Source organism: Salmo trutta, unplaced genomic scaffold, assembly GCF_901001165.1.
Source record: "Salmo trutta unplaced genomic scaffold, fSalTru1.1, whole genome shotgun sequence".
NCBI lineage: Eukaryota > Metazoa > Chordata > Actinopteri > Salmoniformes > Salmonidae > Salmo > Salmo trutta.
Window position 1 is genome coordinate 421,102 of NW_021822962.1, and position 18,696 is coordinate 439,797.

Here is an 18,696-nt window from a genome sequence, read left to right on the forward strand (position 1 = left end):
CTAGCCAGCTGAGCTATCCTTCCGAGTAAAGTCAAACTCCTTCAGGCTTACTAGTGAGGCTTTGCTCCGCTCAGACTGTCCTTCCCGCGACCATGCATAGAATAAACTAAGTACCACGAAAACGAAACGACACTGAAGCCACACCATACGAGAATATCTTGCCGTTTTAAAGCACAACAGTTAAGTTTACCTCCGCCATTCTGTTTCCTTCTGTGTGACTCGCGCTTGTCTTTAGCATGACCTTTAGTTACCCGACACTAATATTGACGTAATTGTCATGGAAACAGAACTCCGCCTGCTACGTGGATTCGCGTACGTTCGAAAATGACCACTGAGATATAATAAGAAGTCAACGACAGTGGACAAAGAAAGAATAAAGCCACCTCTTTACCAAGATTACCCCTTTCATAAATAACATCGCAATAGGTCAATTCTTACAGTAGGACGCACAGTACATTCACACGATGATACTACAACTGACCTCAATCAATAGCTTACAGTAGCTGACTGGGGATGGTTTATGTCAAATTACTGTACAAATGTTTCGATTCAAAATCAAACACAGAAATGGCATAGGTGGAATATTTAAATAATGGTAGTAAAATGTAAAATGCAATACACACTGTAAATGTATTATCTTCAACCATAACCCTAAAACTTCTACTTACAGTACTACAGTAGCCCATACAGCCTGGTCTGTGAGATTTGTGGCATACAAATCAGTATTTAAGTTATCCTTATTTTATTGTCAATTGTTGTTCTTACAGCAAAAAGCCATACATTTTTAGACGTATTTCTTAAAACAAAACAAAATTGTTTAACAGCAACCAAAATGTAATAATTATCATGCTGATGCACTGAAAAGCCCAAAGCTACATAAAAAACATTATTAAAGGTTAACTTGGATATCTTGAGAAAACAATGATCCAACTTGTTATTAATGCAGCTTTTATAACCTTGAAGAAAGAACAACATGAACAGATCACAGGAATCTGATAATCAAACCTCATGAGTATAATATCAGGATCATATCTAGCTCACTCCAACATTTAGACCCACGTTAGACCCATAAGCACATTATCATTGCAAGCCATATGATTTTGATATCAAGTATATACATATCAACTGTTTAATGAACCAATAAATAACCCTAGTAAGAATAGTTGTTGCCCTGGAAAATCCTTGTTTCTTACTTTGATCTATGGAGCATAAGCTTGGAGTCAGTCTAATCACAATGACTTGAATGTCACTAAAGCATGCATGCTGCTGTTGTTACGCCAGTAAATGATGGTTTGTTATCTGTAAATGTCTGTTATCAAGCTGTCAGTCCTGAAACGTTGCATCCATTGATGAGAGGGTTTCAGGCTGCCAGCTCCACGGCCCCCTCTTCCTCTCCGTCCCCGCGGTTGGCACGGATCTCAACTAGGGTGCGGGCGAAGTGGCTCCAGTCCTCAGGGTGTGGCACTGCCAGCTACAGGAGACAAACACGGTCAGTCACATATCAAATCAAAGCAAATCAAATTTTATTGGTCACATACACAATGTTAGCAGATGTTATTGTGAGTGTAGCGAAATGCTTATGCTTCTAGATCCGACAGTGCAGCAGTATCTAACAGGTAATATCTAACAATTCCACAACAAAACCTAATATACACAATCTAGTAAAGGAATGGGATAAGAATATATAAGTATAAAATATATGGATGAGCATATATATGAAAAAAAAAACGGAAAAACAATTGGATAGAAACAACAGTAGGCTAACTAATGTATCACATTTCAGCAAAGAAGTGAATAAGAATCCAAGGCACAACAACAAGGCCATGAGTTCCATCTTGTTTCAGCTTCAGCACCCATTCTCTCATCGTTAGAACCCTTTAAATGATGGACTTAATTATTTCACCTCTCCCACATCGTAGATCCAGACACGCCCCTCCGAGTCACCCACGGCAACCTCTCTGCCTCCCGACGCCCATCTCACACGGTTCAGAGCACACGCCCCCTCGATCGTCACACTCGCTGTGGGCACCTTTAAAAAAAAGTGTCATATTATCTTACAACCACATACCAACAACAGATAGCTATGTAGAAATATGATCAAATCCTATTCTGCATCATACACATCCAGTCCAGGATAAAAGAAAGCTGTACAGTGGTAAACAATTAACTAATAAAAACCGTCATGGAGAAGAACGAGCTGGAAGAGTCTGCCCAGAACAGAGTGTGATGGAGAGGAACCAGCTGGAGGAGACTGCCCAGAACAGAGTGTGATGGAGAGGAACCAGCTGGAGGAGACTGCTCAGAACAGAGTGTGATGGAGAGGAACCAGCTGGAGGAGACTGCCCAGAACAGAGTGTGATGGAGAGGAACCAGCTGGAGGAGACTGCCCAGAACAGAGTGTGATGGAGAGGAACCAGCTGGAGGAGACTGCTCAGAACAGAGTGTGATGGAGAGGAACCAGCTGGAGGAGACTGCTCAGAACAGAGTGTGATGGAGAGGAACCAGCTGGAGGAGACTGCTCAGAACAGAGTGTGATGGAGAGGAACCAGCTGGAGGAGACTGCTCAGAACAGAGTGTGATGGAGAGGAACCAGCTGGAGGAGACTGCCCAGAACAGAGTGTGATGGAGAGGAACCAGCTGGAGGAGACTGCTCAGAACAGAGTGTGATGGAGAGGAACCAGCTGGAGGAGACTGCCCAGAACAGAGTGTGATGGAGAAGAACCAGCTGGAGGAGACTGCCCAGAACAGAGTGTGATGGAGAGGAACCAGCTGGAGGAGACTGCTCAGAACAGAGTGTGATGGAGAGGAGTCGTCGATGACCTATGCTCCCAAAGGAACGATGGGCCATAAATAAGTCAAGTAACCAATGAGATTGTGTGACTCACCTCAGTGTCATTGTTGAGGTTCCACAGGTCCAAACGACCCATCCCATCCACGGAGGCAAAGAGAGCCGGATGCACAGGGGACCAACTGACATCATACACATAGTCTGCATTATCCTCAAAAGAGTACAGTGGCTTGTTGTGCTGGAGAGAGAGACAGACACAGAAAGAACAACAAATTCAAATTCTATTCTACGAGAATTCTATTCCATTCTAATTCTACGGAGACAGCGCAAGAATGCTGCTACAGCTGAGGGTTCTCTTGGGCCTTAGGTGGCACTATCTTGTAATTGTTAGTTTAACATGTAGATCAGGGAACAGGGATGACACCCTGAGTAGAGTAATGTGACTTGTCTTACCTTGATTGACCACAGTTTTACTGTCCAGTCAAAGGAGGAGGTGATGAAGAGGTGTGAGAAGTCCACAGTACCCACAGCGTTATGGCAGCTGATCCCAGTCACTGGGCCCTGGTGACCCTCAAACATCTCAGCTATACCTGCTTTACTGCACACAACAACATAACAAGGCATTCACTTAAGTACATTCAATGAGCCTTAAGATAAAGCTATCATTCCAGATACAGTAGGCTGGTTGGTCGAAGGACACACACATATCGCAAACATCTTGTGCTGTTTTCATTGGAAACATAAATAACATCAACTTCATCAGGTTGCATTCATTTGTAACAATAAAAAACATTGTAAAATATAGATCATGTGAGAGACTGACATTACACACATCCCGCAGTGTCATGTGCTGTTTCTATGGAAACGTGAAGACACATTCAGGTTATAAATAACTGTCCCTGTTGCGCCTCAGCTCACTAACCTGCCGTGGCGGGACGCAGAGTACACCATCCCTTCCTCGCTTCCCACCACGTAGTTGTTAACATCTCCGGCAGGGAAGGCCATTCCTGTTACTGCTACGGGCTTGGACTTATTGTAGACCAGCTCCATACTCTCCTGTTAAATGCATGCTCATATAGTTTACCTCAATAAACATGGAACAAAGACAAATACTAGTCATTTTCTTTATGGATAACAATAATATATAATGAAATCATTTATTTAGATAAATTCTCTGATGAAAATTAATAGGAGTTGATTGCGATACATACGTCTCAAATGGCACCCTATTCCCTTTATAGTGCACTACTACCCAATGGACCCTGGTCAAAAGAAGTGCACTATAAAGGGAATAGGGTGCCATTTAGGGTGCCAGCTGCTCACCTGAGGCTGAGAGAGCATGTCTAGACTCCAGGAGCACATCTTCCCATCAGTAGACACTGTTATCAGGTTGTTGGCGTTCTGGGTACCCACCACGTTCACACAGTACACTGGGTGCTGGAGGAAAGAACAGTAGGTCGGTTCTTAGATATGTTACCACTAATCTAATGTTGTTCCCCAGACACTTCTTCCCAACGCTTCTTATACGCAATTGGCCTGGGGACAAGGTTAACACAAATCTGTTTGAAATCTTTTTGAATTTGTAAAAAATGAAAGCCAAACAAACTAGCTTGAATCAGAGATCAGGGGCCGTATATATGAAGCATCTGACAGTAGGAGTTTTCAGATGACAATGAATAAGATTCCATGGACACGGGATACCTGATCCTAGATCAGTATTCCTACTCTAAAACGTTTGATACGGCCGCAGAGGTCACACTGATATAAATACGTTACAGTAGAGTATATGAGAGGCAGAGGGAGGTGTCTGTTAACTTACAGTGTGTTAACTTACATTGTGTGGAGGGAGCTGTCTGTTAACTTACAGTGTGTGGAGGGAGGTGTCTGTTAGTTTACAGTGTGTGGAGGGAGGTGTCTGTTAACTTACAGTGTGTGGAGGGAGGTGTCTGTTAGTTTACAGTGTGTGGAGGGAGGTGTCTGTTAACTTACAGTGTGTGGATGGAGGTGTCTGGTAGTTTACAGTGTGTGGAGGGAGGTGTCTGTTAACTTACAGTGTGTGGAGGGAGGTGTCTGTTAGTTTACAGTGTGTGGAGGGAGGTGTCTGGTAGTTTACAGTGTGTGGAGGGAGGTGTCTGTTAACTTACAGTGTGTGGAGGGAGGTGTCTGGTAGTTTACAGTGTGTGGAGGGAGGTGTCTGTTAACTTACAGTGTGTGGAGGGAGGTGTCTGGTAGTTTACAGTGTGTGGAGGGAGGTGTCTGGTAGTTTACAGTGTGTGGAGGGAGGTGTCTGTTAACTTACAGTGTGTGGAGGGAGGTGTCTGTTAACTTACAGTGTGTGGAGGGAGGTGTCTGTTAGTTTACAGTGTGTGGAGGGAGGTGTCTGTTAACTTACAGTGTGTGGAGGGAGGTGTCTGGTAGTTTACAGTGTGTGGAGGGAGGTGTCTGTTAACTTACAGTGTGTGGAGGGAGGTGTCTGGTAGTTTACAGTGTGTGGAGGGAGGTGTCTGTTAACTTACAGTGTGTGGAGGGAGGTGTCTGGTAGTTTACAGTGTGTGGAGGGAGGTGTCTGTTAACTTACAGTGTGTGGAGGGAGGTGTCTGTTAGTTTACAGTGTGTGGAGGGAGGTGTCTGTTAACTTACAGTGTGTGGAGGGAGGTGTCTGGTAGTTTACAGTGTGTGGAGGGAGGTGTCTGTTAACTTACAGTGTGTGGAGGGAGGTGTCTGTTAACTTACAGTGTGTGGAGGGAGGTGTCTGTTAACTTACAGTGTGTGGAGGGAGGTGTCTGTTTACTTACAGTGTGTGGAGGGAGGTGTCTGTTAACTTACAGTGTGTGGAGGGAGGTGTCTGTTAACTTACAGTGTGTGGAGGGAGGTGTCTGTTAACTTACAGTGTGTGGAGGGAGGTGTCTGTTAACTTACAGTGTGTGGAGGGAGGTGTCTGTTAGTTTACAGTGTGTGGAGGGAGGTGTCTGTTAACTTACAGTGTGTGGAGGGAGGTGTTTGTTAACTTACAGTGTGTGGAGGGAGGTGTCTGTTAACTTACAGTGTGTAGAGGGAGGTGTTTGTTAACTTACAGTGTGTGGAGGGAGGTGTCTGTTAACTTACAGTGTGTAGAGGGAGGTGTCTGTTAACTTACAGTGTGTGGAGGGAGGTGTCTGTTAACTTACAGTGTGTGGAGGGAGGTGTCTGTTAACTTACAGTGTGTGGAGGGAGGTGTCTGTTAACTTACAGTGTGTGGAGGGAGGTGTCTGTTAACTTACAGTGTGTGCCGCAGCAGACAGAGGGGTCCTCTGGACGGGGGTCCTCCTGTGACTACGGTTATCCCACAACACAATCTGTCCAGAGTACGTTCCCCCCACCACCAAGTTAGGATGGAACTGAGCAAAGCCCACAGACATCACTGACGACTGAGACAGAGAGAGAGAGAGGGGGAGAGAGGGGGAGAGAGGGGGAGAGGGATATAGAAAGAGAGAGAGAGAGAGAGAGAGAGAGAGAGGGAGAGAGAAGCAGATAACCAGAGGAGGCAGAGACAGAAATAGAGAGAGCGATAGAAGAGAGAGAGAGAGAGTAAAATGAGATGGCCAATATACAGCAAAACTACCTAAAACAATATAATAATTATTTGAATCAAGTTAAACCATGTTAGTTTTTATTTTACCTTCATTTAACTAGGCAAGTCAGGTAAGAACAAATTCTTATTTACAATGACGGGCAGAACGATAGATTTTTACCTTGTCAGCTCGGGGATTTGATCTAGCAACCTTTCGGTTACTGGCCCAACGCTCTAACCACTGAGGCTACCTGCCATTATATCGTGTGATATTCAACAATACATTCCCTTCCATTATGTTCTTAACTTGTGGTTCTGAATGTTAGCAAATGAAATGACTTCAACGTTGTAATGATGAAATGTCATCCATCCTCTCTCAAGCATCAGTCTTACGTCACATCAGATCAACAAACAGCTGCTGACCTGGCAGTGAAATGTATACTCTGGAGTGGTCTTCTTGAACTTCATGTTCCACACCAGCGCTATCCCATCAGGCTCGTGTGGAGCATCCTCGTTGCTGTTGTAAGAGGCCACCATCAGTTCAGGGTACTGCAAAGACACAATATAGTATAGAACAGGACTGGATTGTTACTTCAACCAAGTCTTCTTCTTCTGTCTTGACCATAGAAATGGAATGAACAGAACAGGCTTGGAACCTCTGACCATGACTGGTAAACTCAGGGGTGCACTCAAAGTGGCATTCATTCTAGTTCTGTGGTCTTGACATAGACAAATAAAGGAAATGAAGGAAGTAGATGCATCAGATATGTTCTAAACTGGGAGAAAGTTCCATTGTACCTGTGGGGACCAGTCTAAGCAGGTGACTACTCGGTGTTTGGACCAGTGATCGTCATGGAACACACGGTTGAAAGACAGATTGGATCCACCTTGCATGTCCCTGATAAGGCAGAAAGGGAAATGGGAAAGATGTTCGCTCCAGTTCTACTCCGATTCTACTCCGGCTCTACTCCGGCCCTACTCCAGTTCTACTCCAGTTCTACTCCAGTTCTATTACAGTGCTACTCCAGTTCTACTCCAGTTCTACCCCAGTTCTACTCCAGTTCTATTACAGTGCTACTCCAGTTCTATTACAGTGCTACTCCAGTGCTACTCCAGTGCTACTCCAGTTCTACTCCAGTTCTATTACAGTGCTACTCCAGTGCTACTCCAGTGCTTCTCCAGTTCTATTACAGTGCTACTCCAGTTATACTCTAGTTCTATTACAGTGCTACTCCAGTGCTACTCCAGTTCTTCTCCAGTTCTACTCCAGTTCTATTACAGTGCTACTCCAGTTATACTCCAGTTCTATTACAGTGCTACTCCAGTTCTAATCCAGTTATACTCCAGTACTACTCCAGTTCTACTCCAGTTCTACTCCAGTGCTACTCCAGTGCTACTCCAGTGCTACTCCAGTTCTTCTCCAGTTCTACTCCAGTTCTATTACAGTGCTACTCCAGTTATACTCCAGTTCTATTACAGTGCTACTCCAGTTCTAATCCAGTTATACTCCAGTACTACTCCAGTGCTACTCCAGTTCAACTCCAGTGCCACTCCAGTGCTACTCCAGTTCAACTCCAGTGCCACTCCAGTGCTACTCCAGTTCTACTCAAGTTCTAATCCAGTTATACTCCGGTTCTATTACAGTGCTACTCCAGTGCCACTCCAGTTATACTCCAGTTATACTCCAGTGCTACTCCAGTTATACTCCAGTGCCACTCCAGTGCTACTCCAGTTATACTCCAGTGCCACTCCAGTGCTACTCCAGTGCCACTCCAGTGCTACTCCAGTGTAATGTGTACTTATTCCTCCCATAACATCCATCCACAGGGAACATGGTGTGCATCCTAAATAGCCCTATTCCTTGGATATCCTGCAATAACTGGGACTTTTCACTTTTTCACTTTTTTATTAATGGAAATTAAGTACAAAGCTGTGATGAGCTGATGAGCCCTATGGACCTTGGTCAAACGTAGTGCACTACATAGGGATCAGGGTGCCATTTGGGACACGGCCATGCTCAATGTTCTCACCCTTCTTTGTCCTCCAGGTCCCGGCCGCTGTAGTCGAAGAAGATGTCTCCCTCCTCGGCCAGCGCCCGCTCCACCACAGAGACCGACCGCTCAAAGAACACCAGGAAGTCCTCTGAGTGGAGGATCTGTTCCCTCTCCTCCTCCGTCAGCTCTCTGGCATGGGCTGAGAAGGATCACACACATTGTGATACCAGTGTTGAGAATATATGTTGGTTGTATATGTTTGGCTAAATCTGATTTATCATCAAATAATCCCCATGCAACAAGTCACCTCAGAGGTTGCGAGTGCTTTTCCTAACAGCAGTGTGTTAAAGAACATAAAGTCATTATTACCCTGTTTACTGTCCTCTGCCTCTCCTTCCTGTTCCGGCTGGTCAGTCTGAGGGGAAGCTTTAGGCTCACTGCTCTCCTCATCCTCTTCTTCTTCTGGGAGGAAAGACGTGTTTTATGTTCTACTGCTGCTGAGGGGAGAACGGCTCATAATAACATCCAGAACGGAGCAAATGGAATCGTATCCATGTGTTTGATGTATTTGATACCATTCCACTGATTCCACTCCAGTCATTACCACGAGCCAGTCCTCCCCAATTAATGTGCCACCAACCTCCTGTGTTACACACAAACATACAACATAGGCTTCCACATTCTTTCACTCTGTGGGGAGAGAGCATATTGAAAATATCAACCATACCCATTCATACTAACCAACCTAGAGCTCTACATTAAAAGTATACATTTCAAGAGTCAACTTCAAGAGTCTACTTCAAGAGTCAACTTCAAGAGTCAACTCAAGAGTCAACTTCAAGAGTCAACTTCAAGAGTCAACTTCAAGAGTCAACTCAAGAGTCAACTTCAAGCGTCAACTTCAAGCGTCAACTTCAAGAGTCAACTTCAAGAGTCAACTTCAAGCGTCAACTTCAAGCGTCAACTCCAAGAGTCAACTTCAAGAGTCAACTTCAAGAGTCAAATTCAAGAGTCAACCTCAAGAGTTCTTTAAGCGTCAACTCAAGAGTCAACTCAATATTCATTACCTTCAGATTGATGTGCTGCTGAAGGAGTCTGGGTCTCTTTAGTGTAGGTCACAAGCTCTTTGGGAACGAAGTCAATCTGTACTATTTTTGACGCTCCAAGTCTGTGCATCCTGCGCCTGAAAGATGAACACTCTGCTATCAGTCAAGAAAAATTTAACCTTTGTGTAAGTCCTATGGGCTCTGGTCAAAAGTAGTGCACTATATAGGGAATAGGGTTCCATTTGGGAGCAGAATCAAGAGGAAAGACATACCCCAGCTCAGAGTCTGCCTGCAGCTGGAGAGCAGAGGGGTCCGTGTCCCACTGCAGGGTCCTAAATACAGCAGCAGGGGGCGCCAAAACAACACAAATGAGTCCATACATCAACTCAAGGGACATCACTTTTAGAACATATGAATTCATGCATGACAGTGTGTACACAAAACAAGATTAAACAAAACACAGGATGGATCCCAAATTCCACCCTATTTTCTATGTAGTAGTGCACAAATGTTGACCAGGGCTCATAGGGCTCTGGTCAAGAATAGTTGACTATATGGGGAATAGGATGGCATTTGGGACAGAGACACATTCACAGTTCCACTGCCTCAATAGAAGTTACATTCACAGTTCCACTGCTGTCACTGATGTCACATAATCAACTGATGTCACATAATCAACTGATGTCACATAATCAACTGATGTCACATAATCAACTGATGTCACTGATGTCACATAATCAACTGATGTCACATAATCAACTGATGTCACTGATGTCACATAATCAACTGATGTCACATAATCAACTGATGTCACTGATGTCACATAATCAACTGATGTCACTGATGTCACATAATCAACTGATGTCACTGCAGGACGACCCTGAAGTCTCCCTGAACAGAAACATCTTCTCCATAATCACTAGTACATCGACTCTGGTTCTTACCTATATCTGATGTCCCATTACAAGATGAAAAGAGAAGGGATAAACATCAGATACTCTGTGCCACTGTGCACATATACATTGTCTGAGTCCCAAATGGCACCCTTTTCCCTACATAGTGAACTACTTTTGACCAGAAGTCCTATGGGCCCTTGTCAAAAGTAGTGGACTATATTATTTACTGTAGGGAATAGAGTGCCATTTGGGACACAGACATATCCACAGTTCTCAATGTCATATGTTCATGATGTTAGCTACATTGAGAGACTAACAGTTACGAATTGTTAGAAGCTAAGAGAGAAGCTTTTAGCATACAATATACCTCGTTGTTGTTGTATAGAATGCCAATACCAAATATTTCCAGCTGTACATCCATTTGTCTGTGTGTGTTCATATAGAAAATAATTGAACAGTACTAAAATACCTTCTGCTTGTTTGTAACAGTGAACATTTTCCATGACATCAATACTAAATCTGATAGCAGTTGTGTGTGTATCAGTGTGTGTGTGTGTGTGTGTGTGTGTGTGTGTGTGTGTGTGTGTGTGTGTGTGTGTGTGTGTGTGTGTGTGTGTGTGTGTGTGTGTGTGTGTGTGTGTGTGTGTGTGTGTGTGTGTGTGATAGAGTAAAGGGCATGTTCCATACCTTCCCACTGTCCCCCCATCTACGGACTCCTGGCTGCCAGCATCACTGGTGGTGCTCACTGATTGTGAAGAGGGAGACATAGGGGTTGGGACTAAATAATGAAAATAACAGGTATCCCATGTTAAGAGCTGCAGAGGCTGCACTGGTGGCCAGCAGTCAGAGCCCCACAGCCAAACCAGAAGGGTTCCAAATCAACAGGATGGATTGAAATGGTTCAAAGCAAAGGAAGAAGAATTCACAAGAAAAGAGGGGAAAAAATCGTCAAACGTACTTTCTGATGGAAACCCAACTGGTTTGTGACATAATAATGCACGACCGCCAAGCTAGTGTGAAATCTGTCTGTATGTTGACATAGCATATCAAACTAACCATCTGAACTGAATACATAGATTCATACCTGCAGTAGCCTCTTAAAATACATGAATATATAACCCTACCAACCAAATCACTGGATTCTTATTACTAACCTTTTCAACATGACACAATGGAATTTGAATGTGTTTATGCCATTAAGGAAAAATTAGAGTCAATTAATAATGTAAATGATTTGTTTGAATATATGATATAGTGTAAACTGAAGATCATTTCATGACCTGATTATTTTGTATGGAGACCATTACCACAAGATATACTAATTAAACAAAGACAGGCCAGTTTCCCATACACAGATTAAACCTAGTACAGGACTGAAAAACATTCTCACTGGAAATGTTTTTTGTTAGGGTAGAATGATCTCAGAAAGGTCAGTAGGATGGTAGGATAGGATGATCTCAGAAAGGTCAGTAGGATGGTAGGATAGGATGATCTCAGAAAGGTCAGTAGGATGGTAGGATAGGATGACCTCAGAAAGGTCAGTAGGATGGTAGGATAGGATGATCTCAGAAAGGTCAGTAGGATGGTAGGATAGGATGATCTCAGAAAGGTCAGTAGGATGGTAGGATAGGATGATCTCAGAAAGGTCAGTAGGATGGTAGGGTAGAATGATCTCAGAAAGGTCAGTAGGATGGTAGGATAGGATGATCTCAGAAAGGTCAGTAGGATGGTAGGGTAGAATGATCTCAGAAAGCAATAAGGATATGACTGGTATACCTAATGGTGGTTCTGGTGAGATCCCAATACTCTGCAGCAGCGCCTCCGTCTCTCTTCGTTTGCGGTCCAAGTCAGAATCTTCAGAGACATTCTCTGTTTTCTGCTGCAGACTCTCAGACTGAACAGGTGTTGGGGAGAACTTCAGTATCACTGTCTCTGTCCCAAATAGCACCCTATCCCCTACATGGTGCACTGGCCAAAAGTAGTGCATTATATAGGGAATAGGGTGTTATTTGAAGCCAAAAGTAGTGCATTATATAGGGAATAGGGTGTTATTTGAAGCCAAAAGTAGTGCATTATATAGGGAATAGGGTGTTATTTGAAGTGCATTATATAGGGAATAGGGTGCCATTTGAAGTGCACTATAAAGGGATGAGGGTGCCATTGGAAGTACACTATATAGGGAATAGGGTGTCATTTGGATCGGAGCCAGTGTAGCTCCACAAAGACTTGAGAAACACTACCAACCCAAATCAGACGTCTGATACACTGTTGTAGAAATGCTCTATTCATCCTCATTTGAGATGCTGAACTAAACCAAAGAAGTTCACATCACATTGAAATGAATAGAGATTTCTCCTCACCTCTTTCTTTTTCCTCTCCTCCTCCTTTCTCTTCTTCTCCTCTCGTATTTGAGCTAGCCTCTGTTTCTTTCGCTCCAGCTCAGCTTTCAGGTCACTTTTGTCAGACATCTTCGTCCTACTAGATAGATAAGAAAGCAGCAATCTGCCTGTTGAAACATACAGCAGTTAGCCTGGTTCATTCTGCATGTTGATACATACAGCAGTTAGCCTGGTTCATTCTGCATGTTGATACATACAGCAGTTAGCCTGGTTCATTCTGCATGTTGATACATACAGCAGTTAGCCTGGTTCATTCTGCATGTTGATACATACAGCAGTTAGCCTGGTTCATTCTGCATGTTGATACATACAGCAGTTAGCCTGGCTCATTCTGCATGCTGATACATACAGCAGTTAGCCTGGTTCATTCTGCATGCTGATACATACAGCAGTTAGCCTGGTTCATTCTGCATGTTGATACATACAGCAGTTAGCCTGGTTCATTCTGCATGTTGATACATACAGCAGTTAGCCTGGTTCATTCTGCATGTTGATACATACAGCAGTTAGCCTGGTTCATTCTGCATGTTGATACATACAGCAGTTAGCCTGGTTCATTCTGCATGTTGATACATACAGCAGTTAGCCTGGTTCATTCTGCATGTTGATACATACAGCAGTTAGCCTGGTTCATTCTGCATGCTGATACATACAGCAGTTAGCCTGGTTCATTCTGCATGTTGATACATACAGCAGTTAGCCTGGTTCATTCTGCATGTTGATACATACAGCAGTTAGCCTGGTTCATTCTGCATGTTGATACATACAGCAGTTAGCCTGGTTCATGCTGCATGTTGATACATACAGCAGTTAGCCTGGTTCATTCTGTATGTTGATACATACAGCAGTTAGCCTGGTTCATTCTGCATGCTGATACATACAGCAGTTAGCCTGGTTCATTCTGCATGCTGATACATACAGCAGTTAGCCTGGTTCATTCTGCATGCTGATACATACAGCAGTTAGCCTGGTTCATTCTGCATGTTGATACATACAGCAGTTAGCCTGGTTCATTCTGTATGTTGATACATACAGCAGTTAGCCTGGTTCATTCTGCATGTTGATACATACAGCAGTTAGCCTGGTTCATTCTGTATGTTGATACATACAGCAGTTAGCCTGGTTCATTCTGCATGTTGATACATACAGCAGTTAGCCTGGTTCATTCTGCATGTTGATACATACAGCAGTTAGCCTGGTTCATTCTGCATGCTGATACATACAGCAGTTAGCCTGGTTCATGCTGCATGTTGATACATACAGCAGTTAGCTTGCAGTTAGCCTGGTTCATTCTGCATGTTGATACATACAGCAGTTAGCCTGGTTCATTCTGCATGTTGATACATACAGCAGTTAGCCTGGTTCATTCTGCATGTTGATACATACAGCAGTTAGCCTGGTTCATTCTGCATGTTGATACATACAGCAGTTAGCCTGGTTCATTCTGCATGTTGATACATACAGCAGTTAGCCTGGTTCATTCTGCATGCTGATACATACAGCAGTTAGCCTGGTTCATTCTGCATGCTGATACATACAGCAGTTAGCCTGGTTCATTCTGCATGCTGATACATACAGCAGTTAGCCTGGTTCATTCTGCATGTTGATACATACAGCAGTTAGCCTTGTTCATTCTGGATGTTGATACATACAGCAGTTAGCCTGGTTCATTCTGCATGTTGATACATACAGCAGTTAGCCTGGTTCATTCTGCATGTTGATACATACAGCAGTTAGCCTGGTTCATTCTGCATGTTGATACATACAGCAGTTAGCCTGGTTCATTCTGCATGCTGATACATACAGCAGTTAGCCTGGTTCATTCTGCATGTTGATACATACAGCAGTTAGCCTGGTTCATTCTGCATGTTGATACGTACAGCAGTTAGCCTGGCTCATTCTGCATGTTGATACATACAACACAGTAGGACCACTGGAAAATTCACCAATTCTCTCTGAGAACTGCTATCCTGAGTGCCAGTCTGTTTGTGCTAACATGCCAACTCCTTGTCCTTCCTTGTCATGTATGTTTGGCTTGACAATGAGCAATGGAGTTGGCAAGAGCACAGACAGTTTTGGGACCAGGCTACAGAAGGAGACACCAGATCTGGGACCAGGCTACAGAAGGAGAAAACAGATCTGGGACCAGGCTACAGAAGGAGACAACAGACCTGGGACCAGGCTATAGAAGGATACAACAGATCTGGGACCAGGCTACAGAAGGAGACAACAGACCTGGGACCAGGCTATAGAAGGAGACAACAGATCTGGGACCAGGCTATAGAAGGAGACAACAGATCTGGGACCAGGCGATAGAAGGAGACAACAGATCTGGGACCAGGCTATAGAAGGAGACAACAGATCTGGGACCAGGCTATAGAAGGAGACAACAGACCTGGGACCAGGCTATAGAAGGAGACAACAGATCTGAGACCAGGCTACAGAAGGAGACAACAGATCTGGGACCAGGCTACAGAAGGAGACAACAGATCTGAGACCAGGCTATAGAAGGAGACAACAGACCTGGGACCAGGCGATAGAACTGCATGGATAACGGAATTATTATTATTTTTTATTTTTTATATTTTTATTGAACCTTTATGTAACTACGCAAGTCAGTTAGGAACATATTCTTATTTAATATATATTTTGATTTGTTTAACACTTTTTTGGTTACTACATGATTCCATATGTGTTATTTCATAGTGTTGATGTCTTCACTATTATTTTACAATGTAGAAAATTGTAAAAAATAAAGAAAAACCCTTGAATGAGTAGGTGTGTCCAAACTTTGACTGGTACTGTAGGTTCAGAAAGCTGGCTGGTAGACAAGATTAACAATACCCTTTCTAGCACTAAATATAGGTGTTCTACAAAACCCTTCAACACTACCATTAAAGTTGATTACACATCAATCCATGGGTCATGCACGGCGTCATGTCCACCTACGTCTCTCTTTATGTATTGTTGTGTTGTCTCTCTTGTCGTGATGTGTGTTGTGTCCTATATTCATATTTTATTTATTTTACATTTTTAATCCCAGCCCCCGTCCCCGCAGGAGGCCTTTTGCCTTTTGGTAGGTCGTCATTGTAAATAAGAATTTGTTCTTAACTGACTTGCCTAGTTAAATAAAATAAACAAATATAGGTTTAATCTCTGTATCAGTATCATGTCCACCTATAGGTTTAATCTCTGTATCAGTATCATGTCCCCCTATAGGTTTAATCTCTGTATCAGTATCATGTCCCCCTATAGGTTTAATCTCTGTATCAGTATCATGTCCACCTATAGGTTTAATCTCTGTATCAGTATCATGTCCACCTATAGGTTTAATCTCTGTATCATGTCCACCTATAGGTTTAATCTCTGTATCAGTATCATGTCACCCTATAGGTTTAATCTCTGTATCAGTATCATGTCCACCTATAGGTTTAATCTCTGTATCAGTATCATGTCCCCCTATAGGTTTAATCTCTGTATCAGTATCATGTCCACCTATAGGTTTAATCTCTGTATCAGTATCATGTCCACCTATAGGTTTAATCTCTGTATCAGTATCATCTCCACCTATAGGTTTAATCTCTGTATCAGTATCATGTCCACCTATAGGTTTAATCTCTGTATCAGTATCATGTCCCCCTATAGGTTTAATCTCTGTATCAGTATCATGTCCACCTATAGGTTTAATCTCTGTATCAGTATCATGTCCACCTATAGGTTTAATCTCTGTATCAGTATCATGTCCCCCTATAGGTTTAATCTCTGTATCAGTATCATGTCCACCTATAGGTTTAATCTCTGTATCAGTATCATGTCCCCCTATAGGTTTAATCTCTGTATCAGTATCATGTCCCCCTATAGGTTTAATCTCTGTATCAGTATCATGTCCACCTATAGGTTTAATCTCTGTATCAGTATCATGTCCACCTATAGGTTTAATCTCTGTATCAGTATCATGTCCCCCTATAGGTTTAATCTCTGTATCAGTATCATGTCCACCTATAGGTTTAATCTCTGTATCAGTATCATGTCCACCTATAGGTTTAATCTCTGTATCAGTATCATGTCCACCTATAGGTTTAATCTCTGTATCAGTATCATGTCCACCTATAGGTTTAATCTCTGTATCATGTCCACCTATAGGTTTAATCTCTGTATCAGTATCATGTCCACCTATAGGTTTAATCTCTGTATCAGTATCATGCCCACCTATAGGTTTAATCTCTGTATCAGTATCATGTCCCCCTATAGGTTTAATCTCTGTATCAGTATCATGCCCACCTATAGGTTTAATCTCTGTATCAGTATCATGTCCACCTATAGGTTTAATCTCTGTATCAGTATCATGCCCACCTATAGGTTTAATCTCTGTATCAGTATCATGTCCCCTTATAGGTTTAATCTCTATATCAGTATCATGTCCACCTATAGGTTTAATCTCTGTATCAGTATCATGTCCCCTTATAGGTTTAATCTCTGTATCATGTCCCCCTATAGGTTTAATCTCTGTATCAGTATCATGTCCCCCTATAGGTTTAATCTCTGTATCAGTATCATGTCCCCCTATAGGTTTAATCTCTGTATCAGTATCATGTCCACCTATAGGTTTAATCTCTGTATCAGTATCATGTCCCCCTATAGGTTTAATCTCTGTATCAGTATCATGTCCACCTATAGGTTTAATCTCTGTATCAGTATCATGTCCACCTATAGGTTTAATCTCTGCATCAGTATCATTGTGTATCTATCAATGCCAGAAACACAAACTAATGTATGGGCAAATGGTTGGGATGTTCAGTTTGACATGAAATTGTGTGATTGGACTGACAAAGCATAGTGAGAACGGAACATCATTTATTCTAATTCTATGGATGGAACTATTTACAGCACTAGGAGCCAAAGAGATGCAACTACCAAAGATGCAGTTACTACAGTGGAAAGTGGCAAGTACATTTTGAAAGCAAATTATACATTTGATACTAAATGAACAACGGTACAAATATTTTCTTTGCCTGCATGTTCAGTAAGGAGGTGCTATTAAATTATGAAAATGAGAAGTGGGAACGTAATGCAAAACATAAATAAAATGACAAAACACTATGAGACAAAAAAATTACTTTATTTTATATCCTGATGGATGACCGAGCAGACGGGGGCATGCAAAAAAACAATCAGAAATGAGGATAGTAGCATCCGGCATGATGGTCGAGAAATGTTGATATCAAGCGTTCCAAATACTGTACACCATACAGTATTTGCCTGTGTTGACTAGCCTATTATAACAACAACCAATGAATTAATAAAAATGAAAAGGCAATGGCCCTGGATGCCATGGTAGGCTTATTACGCTGTAAATACATTGAACATGTTTTGCTACATTTGCAGCACATTGAATACATTTCCTTTCTAGATTGTTCTCCCCATCACCAGTAAAACCATTTATTCTCCAGTTAAAATCGTGGTGCGCCTAGGTTCACACACAATGACCAGAACACATTTTCAACCGTTAGACTTGGCCTACATTGGGTTCCGGCTAATAAGGATGCTCATGCAAGACAAAGATGCATTTTAATTAGCCTACCGTCTGCACTGTGCCTTGCGCTTATCTCGGGTCCTTTCCAGAATGAGCTATATCGGACGTGCCACAGGCAAAAAGACCTGCGTGTTTTATATAGACAATATCACCACGGACCAGACATTTATATAATACAACAAAGAACATAGAATTTGCCGCTCGAGCTCTGCCCTCTTTCTCAATTGGAATTAGATTCCGTCCGGAAGTAGCCTGCATGTTGTTCATCATACGTCATAGTTGTACAAACAGGAATGTTTGCGATAATAAGGTGATGACCTAATCTGGAATATAGATGTTACGTGTACTATATTATTATCTCAAATTAACAATATGGTGATTGAAGAGAAAACGATTAATCTATTTCAGAAATTGCACAAACTGTAATTCAGGCCACTACTAATGTGTGAATAACTACACATGGTCTCTAGATGGCGGCATTTAGCTTGTT

The 18,696-nt window shown here is 42.5% G+C and overlaps 1 protein-coding gene across 5 annotated transcripts; it reads right to left on the reverse strand.

Moving 5' to 3' along the window:
- Positions 1–1,357: 1,357 nt before the first annotated feature.
- LOC115187789 (cytoplasmic dynein 1 intermediate chain 1) lies at positions 1,358–18,645 on the reverse strand. 5 transcript variants are annotated; one of them, XM_029746821.1, is made up of 18 exons: positions 18,255–18,645; positions 12,635–12,776; positions 12,051–12,168; positions 10,962–11,019; positions 10,323–10,328; positions 9,651–9,710; positions 9,400–9,515; positions 8,702–8,794; positions 8,369–8,531; positions 7,137–7,236; positions 6,762–6,887; positions 6,049–6,195; positions 4,112–4,225; positions 3,711–3,844; positions 3,242–3,386; positions 2,886–3,026; positions 1,904–2,029; positions 1,358–1,471 (listed from the first exon to the last, which is right to left on the reverse strand). In XM_029746821.1, the coding sequence occupies exons 2-18, from the start codon at positions 12,740–12,742 to the stop codon at positions 1,361–1,363; spliced, it is 1,866 nt and encodes a 621-aa protein (XP_029602681.1). In that variant the 5' UTR covers positions 12,743–12,776; positions 18,255–18,645; the 3' UTR covers positions 1,358–1,360. The 5 variants fall into 5 exon arrangements, with proteins under 5 accessions (XP_029602681.1, XP_029602682.1, XP_029602680.1 ...); XM_029746822.1 differs by having other exon boundaries at positions 8,702–8,791; positions 12,635–12,780; XM_029746820.1 differs by having other exon boundaries at positions 12,635–12,780.
- Between the last annotated feature and the right edge of the window lie 51 nt (positions 18,646–18,696).

What these genes read in the sequence shown, in the direction of transcription:
- LOC115187789 (XM_029746821.1), bottom strand. Translation starts at nt 12,742, where the DNA reads ATGTCTGACAAAAGTGACCTGAAAGCTGAGCTGGAGCGAAAGAAACAG. An exon ending in CTCACCAGAACCACCATTAG is followed by an intron (nt 11,020 to 12,050) that starts GTATACCAGTCA and finishes CTTCACAATCAG; the next exon opens with TGAGCACCACCAGTGATGCT. An exon ending in TGTCTGCTGCGGCACACACT is followed by an intron (nt 4,226 to 6,048) that starts GTAAGTTAACAG and finishes TCTTTCCTCCAG; the next exon opens with CACCCAGTGTACTGTGTGAA.